General features: G+C 47.5%; 1 protein-coding gene across 2 annotated transcripts in view; it reads left to right on the top strand.

Moving 5' to 3' along the window:
- Positions 1-17438, top strand: part of LOC147708788 (uncharacterized) — a 104708-nt gene that overhangs the window by 28813 nt on the left and 58457 nt on the right. For both annotated transcript variants that reach the window (XM_086927419.1, XM_086927420.1), the window contains exon 3: positions 7791-7901. In XM_086927419.1, the coding sequence (XP_086783545.1) occupies positions 7791-7901 (111 nt within the window). The remainder of the gene's footprint in view (positions 1-7790; positions 7902-17438) is intronic.

Here is a 17438-nt window from a genome sequence, read left to right as displayed (position 1 = left end):
ATTGGTAAGTACAGAGGGGATTAGAGGGTCTGAAGGAAACTCAGACCCCTGTCTCCTATCAACTTGGGCTTCGTTTACTTTAGGAATTTTTAGATCTCTCTCCCCCGACAATCTAGAATCCAACTTTCTCTTTTTAGTGTTGGGACCAGGGTTAGGGGCGGGGTGGTTGGAGGTTTCAACAGGATTAGAGTTGTTAGAATGATTAAGGGGGAGGTATCCAGAAAGCTGACTAGGATCAAGCCCCCCACTAATCAATGAGTCATTATCATCATCCCCCTGGCTACATTGGGAAGCTTCTATACTGTGCCTTTCTTCCTTCAAAATATCAGCTGTTGGGCTCGCCCCTATACTTTCTAGATGGACGATTGCGTCCGTAGAGGTAGTGTGGACGCAATTAAAGGCAGCATGTGGGGCAGAGGGCAGAGGGGAGATGGAAATAGCTAGGGCCCCCAGTGACGATCGCTTGCCACTAATAAGATCTATTGAGAGTCTTTTCTCTACCATGGCAATTTCCTTCTCCAGGATTCCAGTAGCCCGTGATATAAAAGCATCAAGGGGGCCAGATACGACTCCCTTGGTAGTGTGGATTTGCACGGATCGTTCTTTGCCTGACCGTAGCGGCATTGCAGGGAGTGCAGATGGCAGAGTTTTACAATGATGTCAGGCTGTGTTAGCAACACAAGGGGACGGGAGATGTTAGAGCGGAATCCGCCGCCTACCTTATGGCCTTCCAATCGACCAGGGGGGGTGGGCCTAGGCCGGACTCTGCCGTACTCGAACGGCCTCAAACGGCGCGCTCTTTGCCCGGTCTTCGCCCCGGTCGCTCCCGCGCGCTCCCGCGCAGCGGCAGCCCCACCCAGTTATGTAAGATGCTGACAGGGCAGGGGGCGTGTCCGGCAGGGAGAGCGGCCACAGGTGTTCCGCGCAGGGACTCCTGGTCAACGGAGTCCCTGCTAGGCTGCTCGCAGCCCTGCCAATGCGGGAGGGGTCAGTTGGTCTTCTCCTTTGCTCCCACGGGGGCTCCTGGCGCAGCGGGACCCGCGGAGCGGGTCCGGCAAGTTGCAGCGTCCTTCCCTTAACTCGGGGACACCACGGCAGCAGGCGGCGATGTGGCTCCTCAATCAGCACACAAACAGCAAGGTTTCCCGCAGGCAGGAAGCACAGAACAGCTCTTAAGCTGTCAGGGGCGTGTCCGGCAGGGAGAGCGGCCACAGGTGTTCCGCGCAGGGACTCCTGGTCAACGGAGTTCCTGCTAGGCTGCTTGCAGCCCTGCCGGTGCGGGAGGGGTCAGTTGGTCTTCTCCTTTGCTCCCACGGGGGCTCCTGGCACAGCGGGACCCGCGGAGCGGGTCCGGCAAGTTGCAGCGTCCTTCCCTTAACTCGGGGACACCACGGCAGCAGGCGGCGATGTGGCTCCTCAATCAGCACACAAACAGCAAGGTTTCCCGCAGGCAGGAAGCACAGAACAGCTCTTAAGCTGTCAGGGGCGTGTCCGGCAGGGAGAGCAGCCACAGGTGTTGGGCGCAGGGACTCCTGGTCAACGGAGTCCCTGCTAGGCTGCTCGCAGCCCTGCCGGTGCGGGAGGGGTCAGTTGGTCTTCTCCTTTGCTCCCACAGGGGCTCCTGGCGCAGCGGGACCCGCGGAGCGGGTCCGGCAAGTTGCAGCGTCCTTCCCTTAACTCGGGGACACCACGGCAGCAGGCGGCGATGTGGCTCCTCAATCAGCACACAAACAGCAAATGGTGCCTTTTTCAACGGGGATATTTGGAAGTAGCTTTCACTAGCTGTTTGATTATATCTCTTGATCTTTCAGCACTAGTGGTGAGGGAAGAGATCTTGACAAACTGCCCTCTCCACACCTGGCCCCTCCCAAAGACATATTGGCACTAGCTAGTAGCGAGAGAGATTGACTAGGATGAAGAAAAGCTTCTGAGACAGTTCGGAAGCGGTTCAAGAGACTGCGTGGCTCATTTGTGTTTTAAGACCTGTGGGTTAACTTCCCGAGTGGCTGCTAACCTCTCCCTTGTTTAAGTCTACCTCCTAATTAAAACTGTTACATATTCCTACCTGCTTCCTGGGGACCCAGATTAAGTGTGACTTCAGCCACCTGCACCGCACAAAGGTGCTCTCAGGGGAAAGTTAGATTAGGAACTGTCCATAGTGTGCATACTATTGAAAGCATATCCATACGAGTGGTCCTGGTACTGCTAGTAATATTTCCAATTGTGTTTAATGCCCAAAAGTATACGATGGTCATGTTATAATGGTTGAATATGCGTGTTGAATATAAATGTTTGTACATACATCTTTTGTGAAGTCTCTTTTGTGAGGCTCAGTGCATGTATCGCGAGTGGCTGCTGTGCCTTTGCTTTACATATTGCCTCTGTAGTGAACTTGACCTCTCAGTGCCAAGCACTGGTTATACAGCGCGTGTAATCACCTGTCATTGCCTGGAGCAGTAGTTCTGCCTGGCTGGGGGCATCCCTTCAGCCAACCATAAAACTGCCAGTTCCAACAGTGGTATCCTTGTCTTGTCCCCCCTAGGAACAGGAAGGTACCTAAAATATGTCCTCCACAATCATTCTGTGCCATAGGGGAGGTATTGAGCCATCTGACATTTACAGGAAATTAGAGCCCCTTCTGCTCAACATGCACCTGGTAAAAAGCCTTGGCATCCAATACGAGCAATAGCTTATCATCCGGATCATTACACATTTGCCATATAACATTGGAAAGAAGACGACTGTGGTTGTGGAAGGCACAACTGGACTCAAATCCTACTTAGTAGTCATAAATAAAGCTCGGGATAACCCTCTTATGGCAAGTTGCAGGGACTTTGCGAGTATCTTCATATCTGTACTTATAAATGATATTTGGTGATCGCTTACATAAACAGTAGGGTTCTTGTCTGGTTTCAAAATAAGTCTGATGAGCGCTTTATCAAACTCCGGCTGCAGCACAGTGTTGCCTTCAAGTTCCTTAAAAAGTTGACAGTGGAGGGGAGAAGTCAGTTGCCATGTAAATATTTGCACCCATATAAAGAAAAAAGCTGTTGTGTCCCTTAGCTGCTATGATAACCTGATGGGTATGCCTATGTCGAAGAAAACATGAGATTATTGGTCGCGGCTATTTTTATGCATGTCTCCCCTGATCTGGATCCTGTGTGCATTTCATAATTCCAGTGATGGCACAAAAGTCAGGCCTCTAAGTTTCAAGATAAATGGAGGCAGGAATCTGTCCATGTTTTTCGCCTTCAGCCTCTGGCACACCCAAGAAGCGGACATTATGTCTTCTACTGCGGTCTTCAACATCCGTCATCTTCCTGTGCAGGTGCCACACCTGCCTGCCTACATCAGGATTAGATTCCAAAACTATTAATCGATCGTCTATAACTACCACTTTGTGATCCGTGTTGTCGAGCCACAGGTGGAAAGTACTGAAGTACAACAGGAGGGATCTGTGGTCGGCAGCCATGGACTTAGAGTCCGCAAGCATCAAGTCCAAGGTTCACTCAATGTATGTGAGCTCTCTAAGGTAATGTTCGCCACAGTGGGCACAGTGTTCTTCGACTTGCCGTCCACCACTGGAGCATAGTTTTTACTTTGGGCATAAAGAAGGGTGTGAGAATTTTCGTGGCTTAGGGAGTTGGGACTTGAAATTAAGGCCGGAGATCCACTCGGAGGTTCTAAATGAGCAAAATGATAGAATTTTGGATGTACCCTTAGTGTACTTCTGCAGGTATACAGAGCTGTCTATCTTGCAGTCACCGTCCCCAGAATAGGACCAACTGAATGCCAGGTAAGTTATGCCACCACTGCAAAGTTGGAGGTTTATCACTATGGGCGAAGAAGTGAACTGGTCATGAGCCAGAGGTCTGTCCCTGGGCTCCGCAGTGTGGTCCTATATTAAAGATGATATGCCAACTGTTGGAGTTAAAGGCCACAGACAGATTGTGATGACCTCCTTTAGACTAGACCCCTGCTGTGTGGTGTGTTGCAGGGTCTCCAAATGTCTTTACTGGGTTTTCCGACTGAGCACCACATCTACATTGGACTGGGATAAGACCTCCGTAATCCGCCCAGTTTTTCGCAGAACAGGTTGGTAGATTTTACTCACGTTCAATGGAGATCTGGGGTAGTATATAGCCTGTATACTAGACCCCCTGCTGAGCAGTGTATCTGCAGGGTCTCGAAATGTCTTTTCCGGGGTTTGCCAACTGGGCACCACAGCTGCATAGGACTGGGATCAGACTTCCGTAATCCGCCCAGTTATGTGCAGACAGGCTGGTAGATTTTACACATGTTTAATAGAGAACTGGAGTAGTATATAGCGCCAATGCCTCCAGATAGGATGAAGCATTCAGTGTAAGCATCTTTCTGATAGTCATGTCGTGCTGTGGCCAAACAGGTAAACCTCCTCTGCTGGAGGTAGGGAGCTGCACCTGCCCAGATTCACAAGACGGTATCCGGGCCCCACCATGTGTTGTCATTGGTATGTTCACTGCTGGGGGTTGAGGTCACACGGAGAATCAAGAGAGCCAATGGCACCATATATTCCAAGTGCCAACCTAGAAGTACTTCGCGTGGAGGCTAGGGAGCAACTGAAGTGGCCCGCCCTAGAACCGAGGCATTGACGTCTCCTGTAAAAACAGTGCTCTCGTGCTGCTATAGCCACAGTCTCAGGATGCTGAGCTGGTCTGCTTTTTCATGTATTCAGTATCCTCGGGGCTGTCAGGGCCCGAGGGCAAGGTGCTGCAGCCACACAGGGCCTGCTGTCCCTACGACCACTCACCTCGGGTCCTCTGCTCCGGCCAATATCTGGCTTCTGTAGTCTGTCGCTTGCTAAGGTAGAGCAGGCCGTCCGTGAGCAAGTAGTGATATATGAATAGATGTAGCCTGATTACTGTGTTAAGTTAGCATGAGCTTTTTGTGAGTTTAAACGCCATTTTTCCTTTCTGCTGCTTTTGCACACGACACGCATCTGCTGCTTTAGCTTTGAGCCTAGTAAAAAAAATTCGGTTCATCCGAGAATAATATGTTGTTACACTGATATCAGCCTTGCTTGGCGAGCTGTGTCTGTACAGTGAGTGCTGAAACCTTCAAGGATATCTCAACACAGTAGTTATTATGAGCACTGATCTTCGCACGTCCCTAGACATAACATGCATGCAGCTGCAGCCAAGTTCTGGCTTTAGGCACGTTTTATATTGCTTTGCACAAGAGCATACACACACACTTGATGGTGCTTTGCATGCAGAGAGCTGGTTGCTGATGATGTGATACCTTACCACTAGGATCTCGCGGTATGGGGCCGCTCTGCTAAAACCCACAAGAGACCTTCTTAGATATAATATCATATATTAGCTAGGGAGGGTGAGAATTAGGTTTTGTTAAACCCTATTCATTTTAGCATAATACTATGCTTGCACCGTTTGTGTTCTATGGACTAGTGACTATGCTGATTACTTTGTTTATTATAATATGTTTGCTTGTATTAGCTAGGATACTGCGTTTGAGAGCACGGCATTAGTGAATAAACATTTCAAATATGCACGTGTCCTCTTTTACTCCTTGTTCTGGATTGAAATGATTGTATAACGAACGAGTGTTCATGTGTTCCACGTTACCTGAGGTGTACTAAGTTCATGTTCTGGTTTGTCTAAGCATTGGTAGTTTATGATGACCAATGAGACACTGTTGGCTAGTCTGGTAGGGGATTTTTGGGTACTAAGGTGAGTTTTGGCACACACTAATTCACTGAGGTTCCAAGCCTCGATGCACAGTTCTGTCTGAGCACGGAATCCCTGCGACAGTAGGCCCTGCCCAGTTGCTTTGGCCTAGTCAAAGTAGTTCTCTCCATCAAGGGCCTACAGGAGGAATTGCAAACTGCACCCCCCATGTTCTGGCACCATGATCACCCCATGTCATGTAGTGGGGAGCCCTAGGTATGCTGTATTCTCCAGGAGAGAACTGTGCTTCTCAGGAGCTTTTTCTGGAGCCGGCCATCTTTGTTGCAGCTGGACTCCGCCCACCCCACCCTGGTTTCTTGACCTTCCCTCACAAATATATTTTCTAATAACAAAAACATATGCAGAACACTACAATAATCAAATAACAGCCCTTCCACAAAATAGCAAAAAACTCCCACCACTAAAATGTACACATGCAAATACAACTCAAGGGTCGAACACCTCTGACAAATCCAATGTGTTTGCCCCAAGAAAAAACATCCTAAAATTTTCAACAATGTAAGTTCTGTTGCACAAAGGAACCATGCAACCTTTTTCCAGTTCCTTTCTAAAAAGCAAAAATGTATTGGGTACGTTATGCATGAAAAACACAGCATCAGGTTACTAAGATGGTATTTTTCATGTGATATGTGCCCAATATTTTCTTCTGTCTGAGAAAGCAAGCACAGGCAAAGCCAGTAAGTCTTGCATTTTGGATCATTTGGATTTGCCAATGCAGTGTGCTTCTGCTGTACAGCATTGTAAAAAAAAAGGGGCTGTAAAGTCAGAATGATGTGAGTGCTGTTGGTGCACGCTTGTGTTAATAGGCATGTGTGACAGAATGACACAGGAGCCATTGAAATCTGTAAATTAAAAAATATACTTTTTTTCATGAAATTACAAATTAAAAATTAAAAGGACTGCGGGGTGTTGCACAATGGAGGAGTTGGTGAAGGGAGGAGAAAAGCAGCACAGAAGGGTGGAGAGCAACATGGTGGATGGGTGGAAAGCCACAAAGAGAACAACATATTGCACAAAGGGACAAGCATTTTTGATATGAGAAACATGAAATCCAGCAACGTATAAGGGAGAGAGTAGCACAGGCAACAGAAAACAAGCGCCTGAACGAGCTGTAAAAACACGGTCTATCATGGTGTTATTAACCAAAAGAAAAAAGTTGTTCCCTAAAAGTGAAAAGTAGAAGGATAGAAGTCAGACAGTTAAAAGGACTCTAACGTGGCTGTACTCCGTGGAGGGACATACACAAGAAGAGGGAAGGCAAGCCTTTAAATAAGCAAGAGTGGCATTAAATCCAGACAGTGGTAAGCAACAGGGGGGTTGTAAGCCCACTGTAAGTTCACAATAGATCTTGTGCTGTCTGGTAGGTGAGACCTAAAAAGTAATTAACATGTAACCACTTATATCCTTGCTGGTCTGATATCAGAAAGCTGACCAGGTTTTATAGACTGCTTTTGGTAAGGGTAAGCCTTTCAATAGTTGGGCCACATAGTGAGCCTTTGGGTAATGAACTTTCAAGAGCGCATACACTATTTACAATCTAGCCCTGGGAAAAGCTATGTGAGCTTTGCATGACCTTCAACTAAGCTCTTGAAAAGTCTGAGCAAAAATGCAAGTCCAAAGTAAGCCTTTACCACATTGTACCTAGGATGAAGCCACACGGTTGGGAGAACCTTCCACTAACTCCAAGCTAATGAAACTTGGATGGAATTGACTTGTATGCTGACCCTTAGGGAAAGTCTTTTTATTTTAATTTCCAGAGTGTGCATGCTTGTGACCATGAGACAAACTGAAAAGCCAGTTTTCCTTTGCCTGTGATAAAGTCACGATGATTTGTTAGACTTGAAATGCATTCGTGCAAATGGTATCCAAAACGGGTTATGTCTTGAATAAACCCAACCAATGTTTTTAACCATTACATAAGGTGCCTTTGTGGAGTTCAATTCTGTCACATAACCGTCTTCAGTGTCAGCTATTCTGTACTGTCTTCTTATTACAGAAGAGCTAATTGAGATTTTATTATTTTGTTTTTATTTTTAATAACAGGTCCACTTATTGCTGCTTCAGTTTTTTCCTTAGCAGCAAAGGGAAAAGAAGAGCTGTGTCCCTTGGATCACGTGGAATGTGAAAGAAGGCAAAAATCCTATCATTCCCCAGGTAAGTCAGGCATTCAAATATCTTTTAGTGGGAATTTGACAAAAATGTAATAATTTATCTTTGACACAGGCACCCCACGTACACTGTGACTTGAGTGTGTTACTACTATATGCCCCCGCCACTACAGTAAAATCGGAGGTTTCATCTTTGTGTGGAGTGTGGCCCACAGTGGCACCACATCTCAGTAAAGCCCACATGCAACGAAGTGTACCACAGTTAACTATCATTACCTGGACAACTGGAGGCCAAATATTCAAGAATGAGTAGGACAGGAAAGAGTGTCGTGTGCACCTCACCACATAGTAGATAAAGTGTTGGTCTGCTGCCACTGGTATTGTAATTCTAAAAGTAGAGAGTATGGTAAAGCTAAGCCCACTGGAAAGAGAAGCGTGAGGGTGAGCCAACAGGAGAACATTTGATGTTGTGGCATTTGCTTCTTCACTCATTGCATGATTTCTTCTTATCCGACTGCTGAACTTCTGCCTTTTGCTGAATAAGGCACAATATGTCCTCATTTCTTTTAAACACTTCTACTCACTTCCACTCCACAATTAAACTTCAGAAACGTTTTGCTGGCTTTCAGAATTGCAATAAACAATATGCCCTATATATTTAAACACTTGTTCCTTATAATCATGTCCTAAACTATCTCATGCACTTTAAAAAAATATCTTTTTATTTTGCCATTTTCAATGTAACAACACTGAAAATCAAACATCAAAACAGTGGTGTAGAGCAGTGGTTCCCAAACTTTTGGCTCCTGAGGATCCCCACTGAATCACTACTGGAAGACGGGGACCCCCAAGCAATTTGCACAATTTAAATTTCTTTTTAAAAATGCCTTTTGAAGCAGAGGCGATTTCAGGAGGGCGACAGCCTAAATTGAGTCTATTGGCATGGACATGTATGCATACAGCAGTGTATTATTTTGTGGTACAAGTTTCCTGCTCTCAGCCATAGCAGCACCTCTACATTCTTGTTCAAGAGCCTTGGAATGGTGACCCTTCCTTACAGCAACAGGTTGAATGATTGTGAATTATTAGCATTTTTACCTATTCACAGTTTATGAAGGTCTAAAATATTATACAATTATGAAGCATTTTATAATAAAGACATGCCCCAAGGAGCAACGAATATTGTGAAAATTCTAAGAAGATAGTGCACAAAGCGATGACTCCAGTGTACAGTGCAAATTCAAGGTCTATATTTGGAGTTCATCTTGGAAATGAAAGAGATGGCAGAAAGGTATCTGCACAGGAGGCATATTGTTTCAGCGAGATGGAACAATGCTTTGCCAATTACCATAAACCCCTGTAAGACATAATCTTTAGTTACAGGCAGCAGAACAACATTTTACCACCAAGAGGTGAGCAGTGCAGTTTAGGCATATTTCAGAGAGGCCTCGCGTGGCACCTGACATGACCCTCTCCTGTTAGGATGCCCACTGCCCCGTCCTTTGCCAACAACAAACTGCAAAGGCTACACAGAATAAGAGCTTGATATGTCTGAATATGAAAGCTTGACAGCACACATAATTTAACCAAGGGCTTGTGGAAAGTGAGCAATCAGAGAGCAGCACGAAAATCCTACTGCTGATCCTGGCTGCATCTATTTTTACCTGCCTGCCAAGTAACGTAACCTATACACATGTGCCTTTCAACGCTTTATTGCTTTTATTGTATTGCCTGTATTTTCATTGTTGTGTCTGTGACTGCTTTTGTCTGTCTTCCCCCGCTGCCTGTACATGGTCCGTGCCCCTTTTTCCTCCCTCTGTTCCCCTCGCTGTCCCCGTGCTCTCTCTGCCCGGTCTGTCCTTCTGTACCCCTCGCTGCCCTGTGTCTCTGCCCAGTTTTCCCTTATGTTTCCCTCGCTGCCTCGTGCCTCACTGCCCGTTCTGCCTTCTGTTCTTAGCTGCCCCTATATTTCTGTATTCTGTATTCTGCCTCTGTGCCACTAGTTTTTTGTGCCTGTCTGCCCTCTGTGCCACTCGTTTTTCCCTTGTTTTTGTGCCCCTTTTGCCTTCTGTTCCACTAGTTTTTGTGCCTTTCTGCCCTCTGTTCCACTCGTTTTTTTGTGCCCTCTGTTCCACTCGTTTGTTGTGCCTTTCTGCCCTCTGTTCCACTCGTTTTTTGTGCCTTTCTGCCCTCTGTTCCACTCGTTTTTCCCTCGTTTTTTGTGCCCTTCTGCCCTCTGTTCCACTCGTTTTTTCTGCCTTTCTGCCCTCTGTTCCACTCGTTTTTCCCTCGTTTTTGTGCCCTTCTGCCCTCTGTGCCACTCTTTTTTTGTGCCCTTCTGCCTTCTGTGCCCCTTGTTTTTCCTTGTTTTTGTGCCCCTTTTGCCTTCTGTTCCACTCGTTTTTTGAGCCCCACTGCCCTCTGTTCCACTCGTTTTTTGTGTCTTTCTGCCCTCTGTTCCACTCATTTTTCCCTCGTTTTTTGTGCCCTTCTGCCCTCTGTTCCACTTATTTTTTGTGCCTTTCTGCCCTCTGTTCCACTTGTTTTTCACTCGTTTTTTGTGCCCTTCTGCGCTCTGTTCCACTCGTTTCTTGTGCCTTTCTGGCCTCTGTTCCACTAGTTTTTTTGTGCCCTTCTGCCTTCGGTGCCACTCTTTTTTTCTTTGTTTTTGTGCCCCTTTTGCCTTCTGTTCCACTCGTTTCCCCAGCCGCTGTGCACACTCGCTGCCCCCGCCTCCCGATTGCATTGTTTTGGTCTCGCCGCCCCGGCGCCAACATTCACAGCTCTTGTGTGCTGTGAGGACGCATGGGCGTTTCATTTTTCTCTACGACCACAGGAACTCGAGTCCTGCGGACCCCCTGTGAATGTCTCACGGACCCCTGGGGTCCACGGACCACAGTTTGGGAAACGTTTGTGTAGAGGACACATACATAAAATAAAGTAAATCATAGCACAGCAGGTTCACATGCGGCAGGCATTACATGGGAATAATATCAGCGTAGTGCAGACAAGAGTAATCTCACACTCTTCCCTCCAGTGGCACAGTTTTGTGTGCTGGCCACCCAGTCCCCGGGCCCTTCATAATTCTCATTCACTCAAATGTGTGGTGTGCTTTCCCATCCATCAACAAAATCAAGTTCATAGCAGTTGATCCTCCGGCCCCATATTTTTCTGAACTTTTGGGGGCAGCTCCTACTTGCATGTGTTACCTTCTCTGCCATCATGTAAAGGTCCATACTTTGCGACTTCCACCGCTCCCCACTTCTGCACCAGATCCTGTTTTGAAACCACAAGGCCCAGAGAGCTGAAGAGATGGTGGGGCCGCGGAATGTCTATATCGTTTAGGATTCCCAATATGATATATGTGCGTTCACCTGGAAGCACAACCTCCAGGACAAGTTCCACTAGTATTGCGATCCAGTTCCTTTGAAAAAGGGTGTGCCATAGTGTGTATCATCATTACACCAGAGGCATGTCAGTGATGTCACTCTACCCAGTGTGTGTAGTTTAACCCTGTCATAGTATACCCTGTGCAGGATTTTGTATTGAATTAGTCTCAACCGGGACTTGATAGCGACCTCCCTGGGTTGCATGAGTACCGCCTCCCAGTCAATGTCTTCCAGATTATCAGGCATATTATTGTTGAAGGGAGAGGATGTGGACTAATGGTCAGAGCTGGGGTTCCAGTTTCGAGTCTCGGCGTTGGCTCAACACCATGTGATTCTGGGCAAATCACTTAATCTCCCCGTGCCTATGGACAGCGCCTGGATACCCTCCTGGGTAATAAGCTGAGCTATACAAATCCACTTTTCATTGTTCATTGTTCGATAAGAAAGAGAAATGGCCCCCCTAGTGAGTTCTTCTTGCAGCAGTCTCCCCTCCAGTGGAGCATACTCCGGGATCTCAGTGCAGAGTAGACCCTCAGTGATCCAGGCATGTCTCAATTGCACACACTTAAAAAAAATTAACCTATGCAAATTATATTTGGCACACAACGTTGCCAGGGTTTTAAGTTCCCCTCCAGGATATCCCCGATAGTTGAGATTCCAATTAAATCCCACGGCCCAAAGCCTTGTAATTTGCCAATCTCGCCCAACTGCGTATTTGAAACCCTCAAGGGCCCCGTTAGTTTACCCGGCTGGGGGTCCAGTCTTGTACCGGTCCTGGTGAGAATATAGTGGACGTATCCCAGTTGATTTTATGTCCTGAATGTCGTCCATATTCTTCCAGAGTGTGTAATGGAGTAGGGATGTTAGGTATTGGCTTGGGGATGTACAGAAGAATATTGTCTGCGTAGAGGAACATCTTCTTCTCTACGTCTTCAGTGGCTGTCAAAGATACTCGGGGGCATCAGAACCGTGCACGCCAGAGATTCTACCGTAAGGGCAAATAGGAGTGGGGGCTTCCCTGCCGTGTCCCAGTGCCAGTGGGGAAACTCAGAAGACAACAACCCGTTAACATGGACTGCTGCCCTTTGTGTGCAAAGAAAAATCCATACCCAGTCCCTACATTTAGGCCTGAATACAAATTTGACCAGCATGCATTCTAGAAATGGCCAATGGACTGCATCATTTGCCTCTCCCGCTTCAAGGGACGAAACAACATGAGGCGCTGGTCAGTTTTTAACCTCCGACATTCAATTGTGGGTACTGCGTGATTTTAGCTGGGTGGAATGCCCCGGCATGAAACCCGACTGATACCTGTGAATGAGGGGTGTTATGACCTGGAGCAGACTCGCTGCCAGCACGGTGGCCAGGATTGCACCTCAGTGCTCAAAAGAAAGATTGGGCGATAGGAGTCACACCTGTCACGAGGTTTGCACTCCTTGTAAATGACTTTGATGGTGGCAGTCCGGAGGTCTGGGGGTACAGTTCCTGCCTCTTATGTTTCTATAAAAAGATTCAACAAGTGGGGTCCTAGGATGTTGAGATAGCATTTAAAAAACTTGGCAGGAATGCAATTGGGTCCCAGATTTTTACATGTCCTCAATTTGGAGACTGCTACCTCCACCTCCTCTAAGGTAAAGTCACTCTCCAGGGCTTCAACCACCTCAGGCCCTGGAACCAGGGTCAGAATGCCATCTAAGTAATGCGTGATGGCTGTGTGGTCACATAAGGGATGGGCCTGGTAAAATTACCATAATAAGTGGCAAAGGCCTGGACAATCTGGGCATCCATGGTGTGGAAAGCCCCTTCGTCATCTCGAATCCCATTGACCCATCTGGGCTCCAGTTCTTTTTTTACTAAGCCAGCAGAGAAGTTTTCCAGCCTTGTTCCCCACTTCATACAAATGGTGCAGGGTCACCAACCTTTGGTGTCAAGCCTTATCCTGTGCCAGGTCACGGTATTCCTTGCTGAGGCCATCAAGTTGTCTATATAGTAGGGTGCCAGGAGAGTGCCCCGATCTCTCCTTTAGGCGGAGGATTCGTTGCTCAAGGTGCTCCAGCTCTGCTACCTCTCACTTCTTTCTTTGAGCGATCAGGTTTTGTGCCCTATCTTTTAGGACGGGTTTTTATGCCTCCCATAACATAACTTTTGAGTCGACCGAGTCCTTATTATCTGCGAAGAAGTGTTCAAGTGTCTGCCTGGAGGCCTCTATCCAGTCCCTCATCTCAGAGCTCCAAGGCATTCATTTTCTACCCTATTTCCAGAAATCTGGGTTTCGCCTCCAGTTGAACAAGCAGTGGTGAACAGTCAAACAAATCTTCCTCCAAGTACTCCGCCGGGGACATCTTCCCCTCCTCCCCTTCCATCAGGAAGATTAATCCAATTGGGAGTACATTCTATGACCCCCGAAGAAATAAGAATAGTCTCCGGTATGGTAATGTTGGCAGAGCCATAAGTTGGACCGCCCTAGTGTGTCCACGAACCGGGTTTGCGGGTAGCTTTTGGGCTCCCCTCTGGGTTTCGGAGTAGTCCAGCGATAGTTGCACCACATCATTAAAGTCACCACCTAAAATATGGAGGTAGCTGGGGTCTTCAGCAAGATATCTACTACTTTGACCAGCTTCGGAGCCTGGAGACTGGGAGGTGCATAGACACCGTTCAAAGTAAGTTCCTGCCTAGCCCAAGTGCCCTGAACTCCCACATATTTACCGTGTGGGTCAGTCCATCTCTGTGTCACCATGAAGGGGGGTGATTTTTTTTTAATCAGTATTGTAACACCCCTGGACCCGGAGGTGTAACCGAAATGTGCCAGAGCCACGTACACTCGTCTCCCCAGCAAACGACATTGAGTGCCCCCTAAATGTGTCTCTTGTAGCATGACTATGTAAGGTTGAATGTGTCTAGTATAGGTCTTTACCAACCCACGTTTGTTTTTATTTCCCAACCTATTCACATTCCACGTTAAATCCGTATGCTGTATGAGTAGACAAGTGTCCAAAGGCAAAATTCAGCTGTGGTCTCCCAAAGAGGAGGTACCATTGGCCGCGGTCGTCTGTTCACTGTTTAGGTGCCCAGCAATTGAGATGCCACTTCAGCAGTTCGGATGCTCCCCTTCCAGGTCATAGATCTGCGACTGGTGAACCTAGCCCACCATATCTGTCTCTAATGCCACGATCTCGATGGCCAGGGGATGCAAACTTTCCATCTCTAAGGATGAATCCCCCACCCACCGGACCGAGGCGGGGAAGTCTTGGACAGTACTTGTACCCAGGGCTTCTTTGGGGCCAGTCAGTGATCTCCCACTTTGGGCCTCTGGATCCCTGGATAGCTGCTGGCTGGGCTCTGCACCTGGCCGCAGCGTGAATCTGGGCCTTTCCTCTAGGCAGGACCAAGCCTTCTCTGGCTTCTGAAAGAAGAGGGCCCAATCTGGAAATAAGACCTTCAGTTTAGCAGGAAACAGTAATATGTACTGGAGTCGGAAGCCACGCAGTTTTGTTTTCATAGACTGGAACGCGCATCGCTGACACTTAACCTGTCGACTGTAGTCGGGGAACACAATGATTTTGGATTTAGCGTAGTGTAAGTCTCCATTATGGTGGGCCTCGCAGAGGATCATGTCTCAGTCCAGAAAGTTAACATACTTTGCTATTTTGTGGTAGGCAAGACCCTCGGGGTTGTCTCTCACTAAGGGCCCTGTGCACCCTTTCTACTGCAAACTTGTCAGAGTGGAAGGTGGTTAGCAGCCAGCTGGTTAAGAACTAGTTGGTATCAGTGCCATCCACCTCTTCCAGAAATTAAACAAATTATTTCCGTGGGCTCGATTTTCCTCATCTTCCAGGCGTGATATGATGTCCGCATTAGTCTTGCGGGTATCTTCCTCACCTTTCTTAAGGCTGTGTGCCATGTCTTCCACTTCCAAGAGCCATGTCTCTGCCGTCATCACCCTCTCTGAGACAGTAGTTATGTTTTGGAGCAAGAGGAAAACCTCAGAGCAAACCTCGGCTATCTTGTTCTCGAGTGCCTCCCTAGAGGATTGAATCACTTGGAGGAGGGTCGCGTTGTTGTCCATGAGGCTGCGTCATCCTCCTGCTCCACTGTTGGTAGGGTGGGGCCCGGCCCTTGTATATATGTTCATTTCTCCTTCTCATGATTGTTTGACCTTCACCATTGCCCTGGGCGCTTTCCAGTCAACCGCAGTGCCGGGAGGATGTCACACTGTGCCCCTGGCGGGGGGGAGGGGGCTGGTGGGGATCTCCTGGTGGGAGCACCCCATGTTGTCAACCCCACTCCTTGATGCGGCCTGTGAGAAAGCTCAGTGCAGGCACAGTCTCTGGCCTGCTCCCATTATCCACTCCTTCATCCAGCATTGGTGCGGAAGGTGCCACAAGTTAACTCTCCACTGCAAAGGGGCAGGACTCTTCCCCCATCCCCCCCGCACCACCAAGCATGCCCCCACACACAGATGTCACTATGGACAATTGGCATACCCAGCCATGTCAGGGCCTCGGCGATATGTGAGGAACAAAATGGAGCCTGGGACTTGGACACCTCTTCATAAGTCCGCTTGGCTGGTGGTGCTTTCAGGAGTTCATGGAAAATCTGAGACGAGGTCCCTCCAAGGTGTCGCCTCGATCTGTGCAGCACTTGCCCCGGGGCTCACGGCCCTCGCAGATCAATGTGGGTCTCAGCAGCTATCAGCACAACTGTGGAGTCTGGGGAGTACTGCCCCACAGGAAATATGAGTTTCTTGCTCACAAACAATATCAAGCCCCAGAGTTCTTCATACTGCCACTACGCTTTGCCTCTTAAATTGGTCATTGAACTCACAATCATTAACAGAACATATACGAATTTTACTAGCCTGCATCATTTGAAATTGAAGTAGATTTCAACAAAGAAAAATAGACTCTGCTCCCTGCCACCTCATATTGCCCCACCTTACTTTATTCAAGAATCAAAGTAATTGTAAACAGCCTAATCCAAGCCTCACAACACCTCTTGCCTTTGCTCCCTCTTTTTTTTAAGTAACTCCTTTCCTGCCCACCTCGCCTTCCACACCCTCAAACCAGTTCACAAACCCCCTCCTTCTCGCCCCTCCCCCCATTTGAAGCATACATGCCCAACTTAGGTCTACTGAAGATGTTCATGCATTCTGTCTAACCGCCAGAGCTTATTACTACTAACAAAAAAAAGTTGTTAACCCATAATTTGCAACCTAATCCATTTGCTATGTAGAAAAGGAAAAACAAGCACTGGCGTTGCCAATAGGTCTCGCATTAGGAAAGTGTGAGCTATTGGTATTGTAAATGACAATTATTTTTTTAATATGTGTTGGCATTGAAAATATATAAATTAATAGCATTGTTATTTACAAAGCCAATAGCTTACACGTTCCTAATGCGAGTCGTATTGGCTATGGGAATGCTTGTTGTTAGCCAGCAAGGACAGTGCTGTTGTGGTGCTGAGTTATGTTATGTTATGTTATGTTATGTTGTGTTATGTTATGTTATGTTATAAAATTTATAGAGCGCTCAGCTGCCACAGCAAAGTGGCGTCCCGGCGCTATAATGGACAAAATAACACAACCAGATGAGAGAATAATCAGAACCAAGTGGAAACAGAAAAGTTTTAATAGCTCTTCGGAAAGACAGTGTGTCAGAGATGGCACGGATGTCAACAGGTAGTGTGTTCCAGAGACTCGCTGCCAGAACGCCAAAGGAGCGGCCGCCCACTCTAGCCTTTCTGAAGCGAGGAACACAGGCCAGAAATTGACCCGTTGAGCGTAGTACTCTAGCAGGGGTGTAGTAGGTAATTGCCTGTGCAAGAATAGGAGGTGAAGAGGCCTTTAGAATCTTAAAGGTCAGGCACAGAGCTTTGAACTTGATCCTCTGTCCGACCGGCAACCAGTGAAGATCGTGGATGGTGCGACTGACGGGACAGAATTTGGGCAGGCCTACTAGCATTCTGGCAGCTGCATTTTGTACACGCTGAAGGCGTGTTAATTCAGCTTGGTTAACGCCCAAAAGAAGCGAACTGGCGTAATCCAACCTAGAGAGTACTGTAGCTTGGACAATGAGTTGTCTAGTTGAGGCATCGAAAAATTTAAAAATAGGTCTGAGGCTCTGCAAAACCCCGAAACAGGTGCCAGCAACTCTTTTGGTATGGGGGATGAAAGTGAGGATGGAATCAATCAGGAC

This window comes from Lissotriton vulgaris, chromosome 6 (genome assembly GCF_964263255.1).
Source record: "Lissotriton vulgaris chromosome 6, aLisVul1.2, whole genome shotgun sequence".
In the NCBI taxonomy this organism is placed as follows: Eukaryota; Metazoa; Chordata; class Amphibia; order Caudata; family Salamandridae; genus Lissotriton; species Lissotriton vulgaris.
This window is presented reverse-complemented; position numbering and strand designations above follow the sequence as displayed.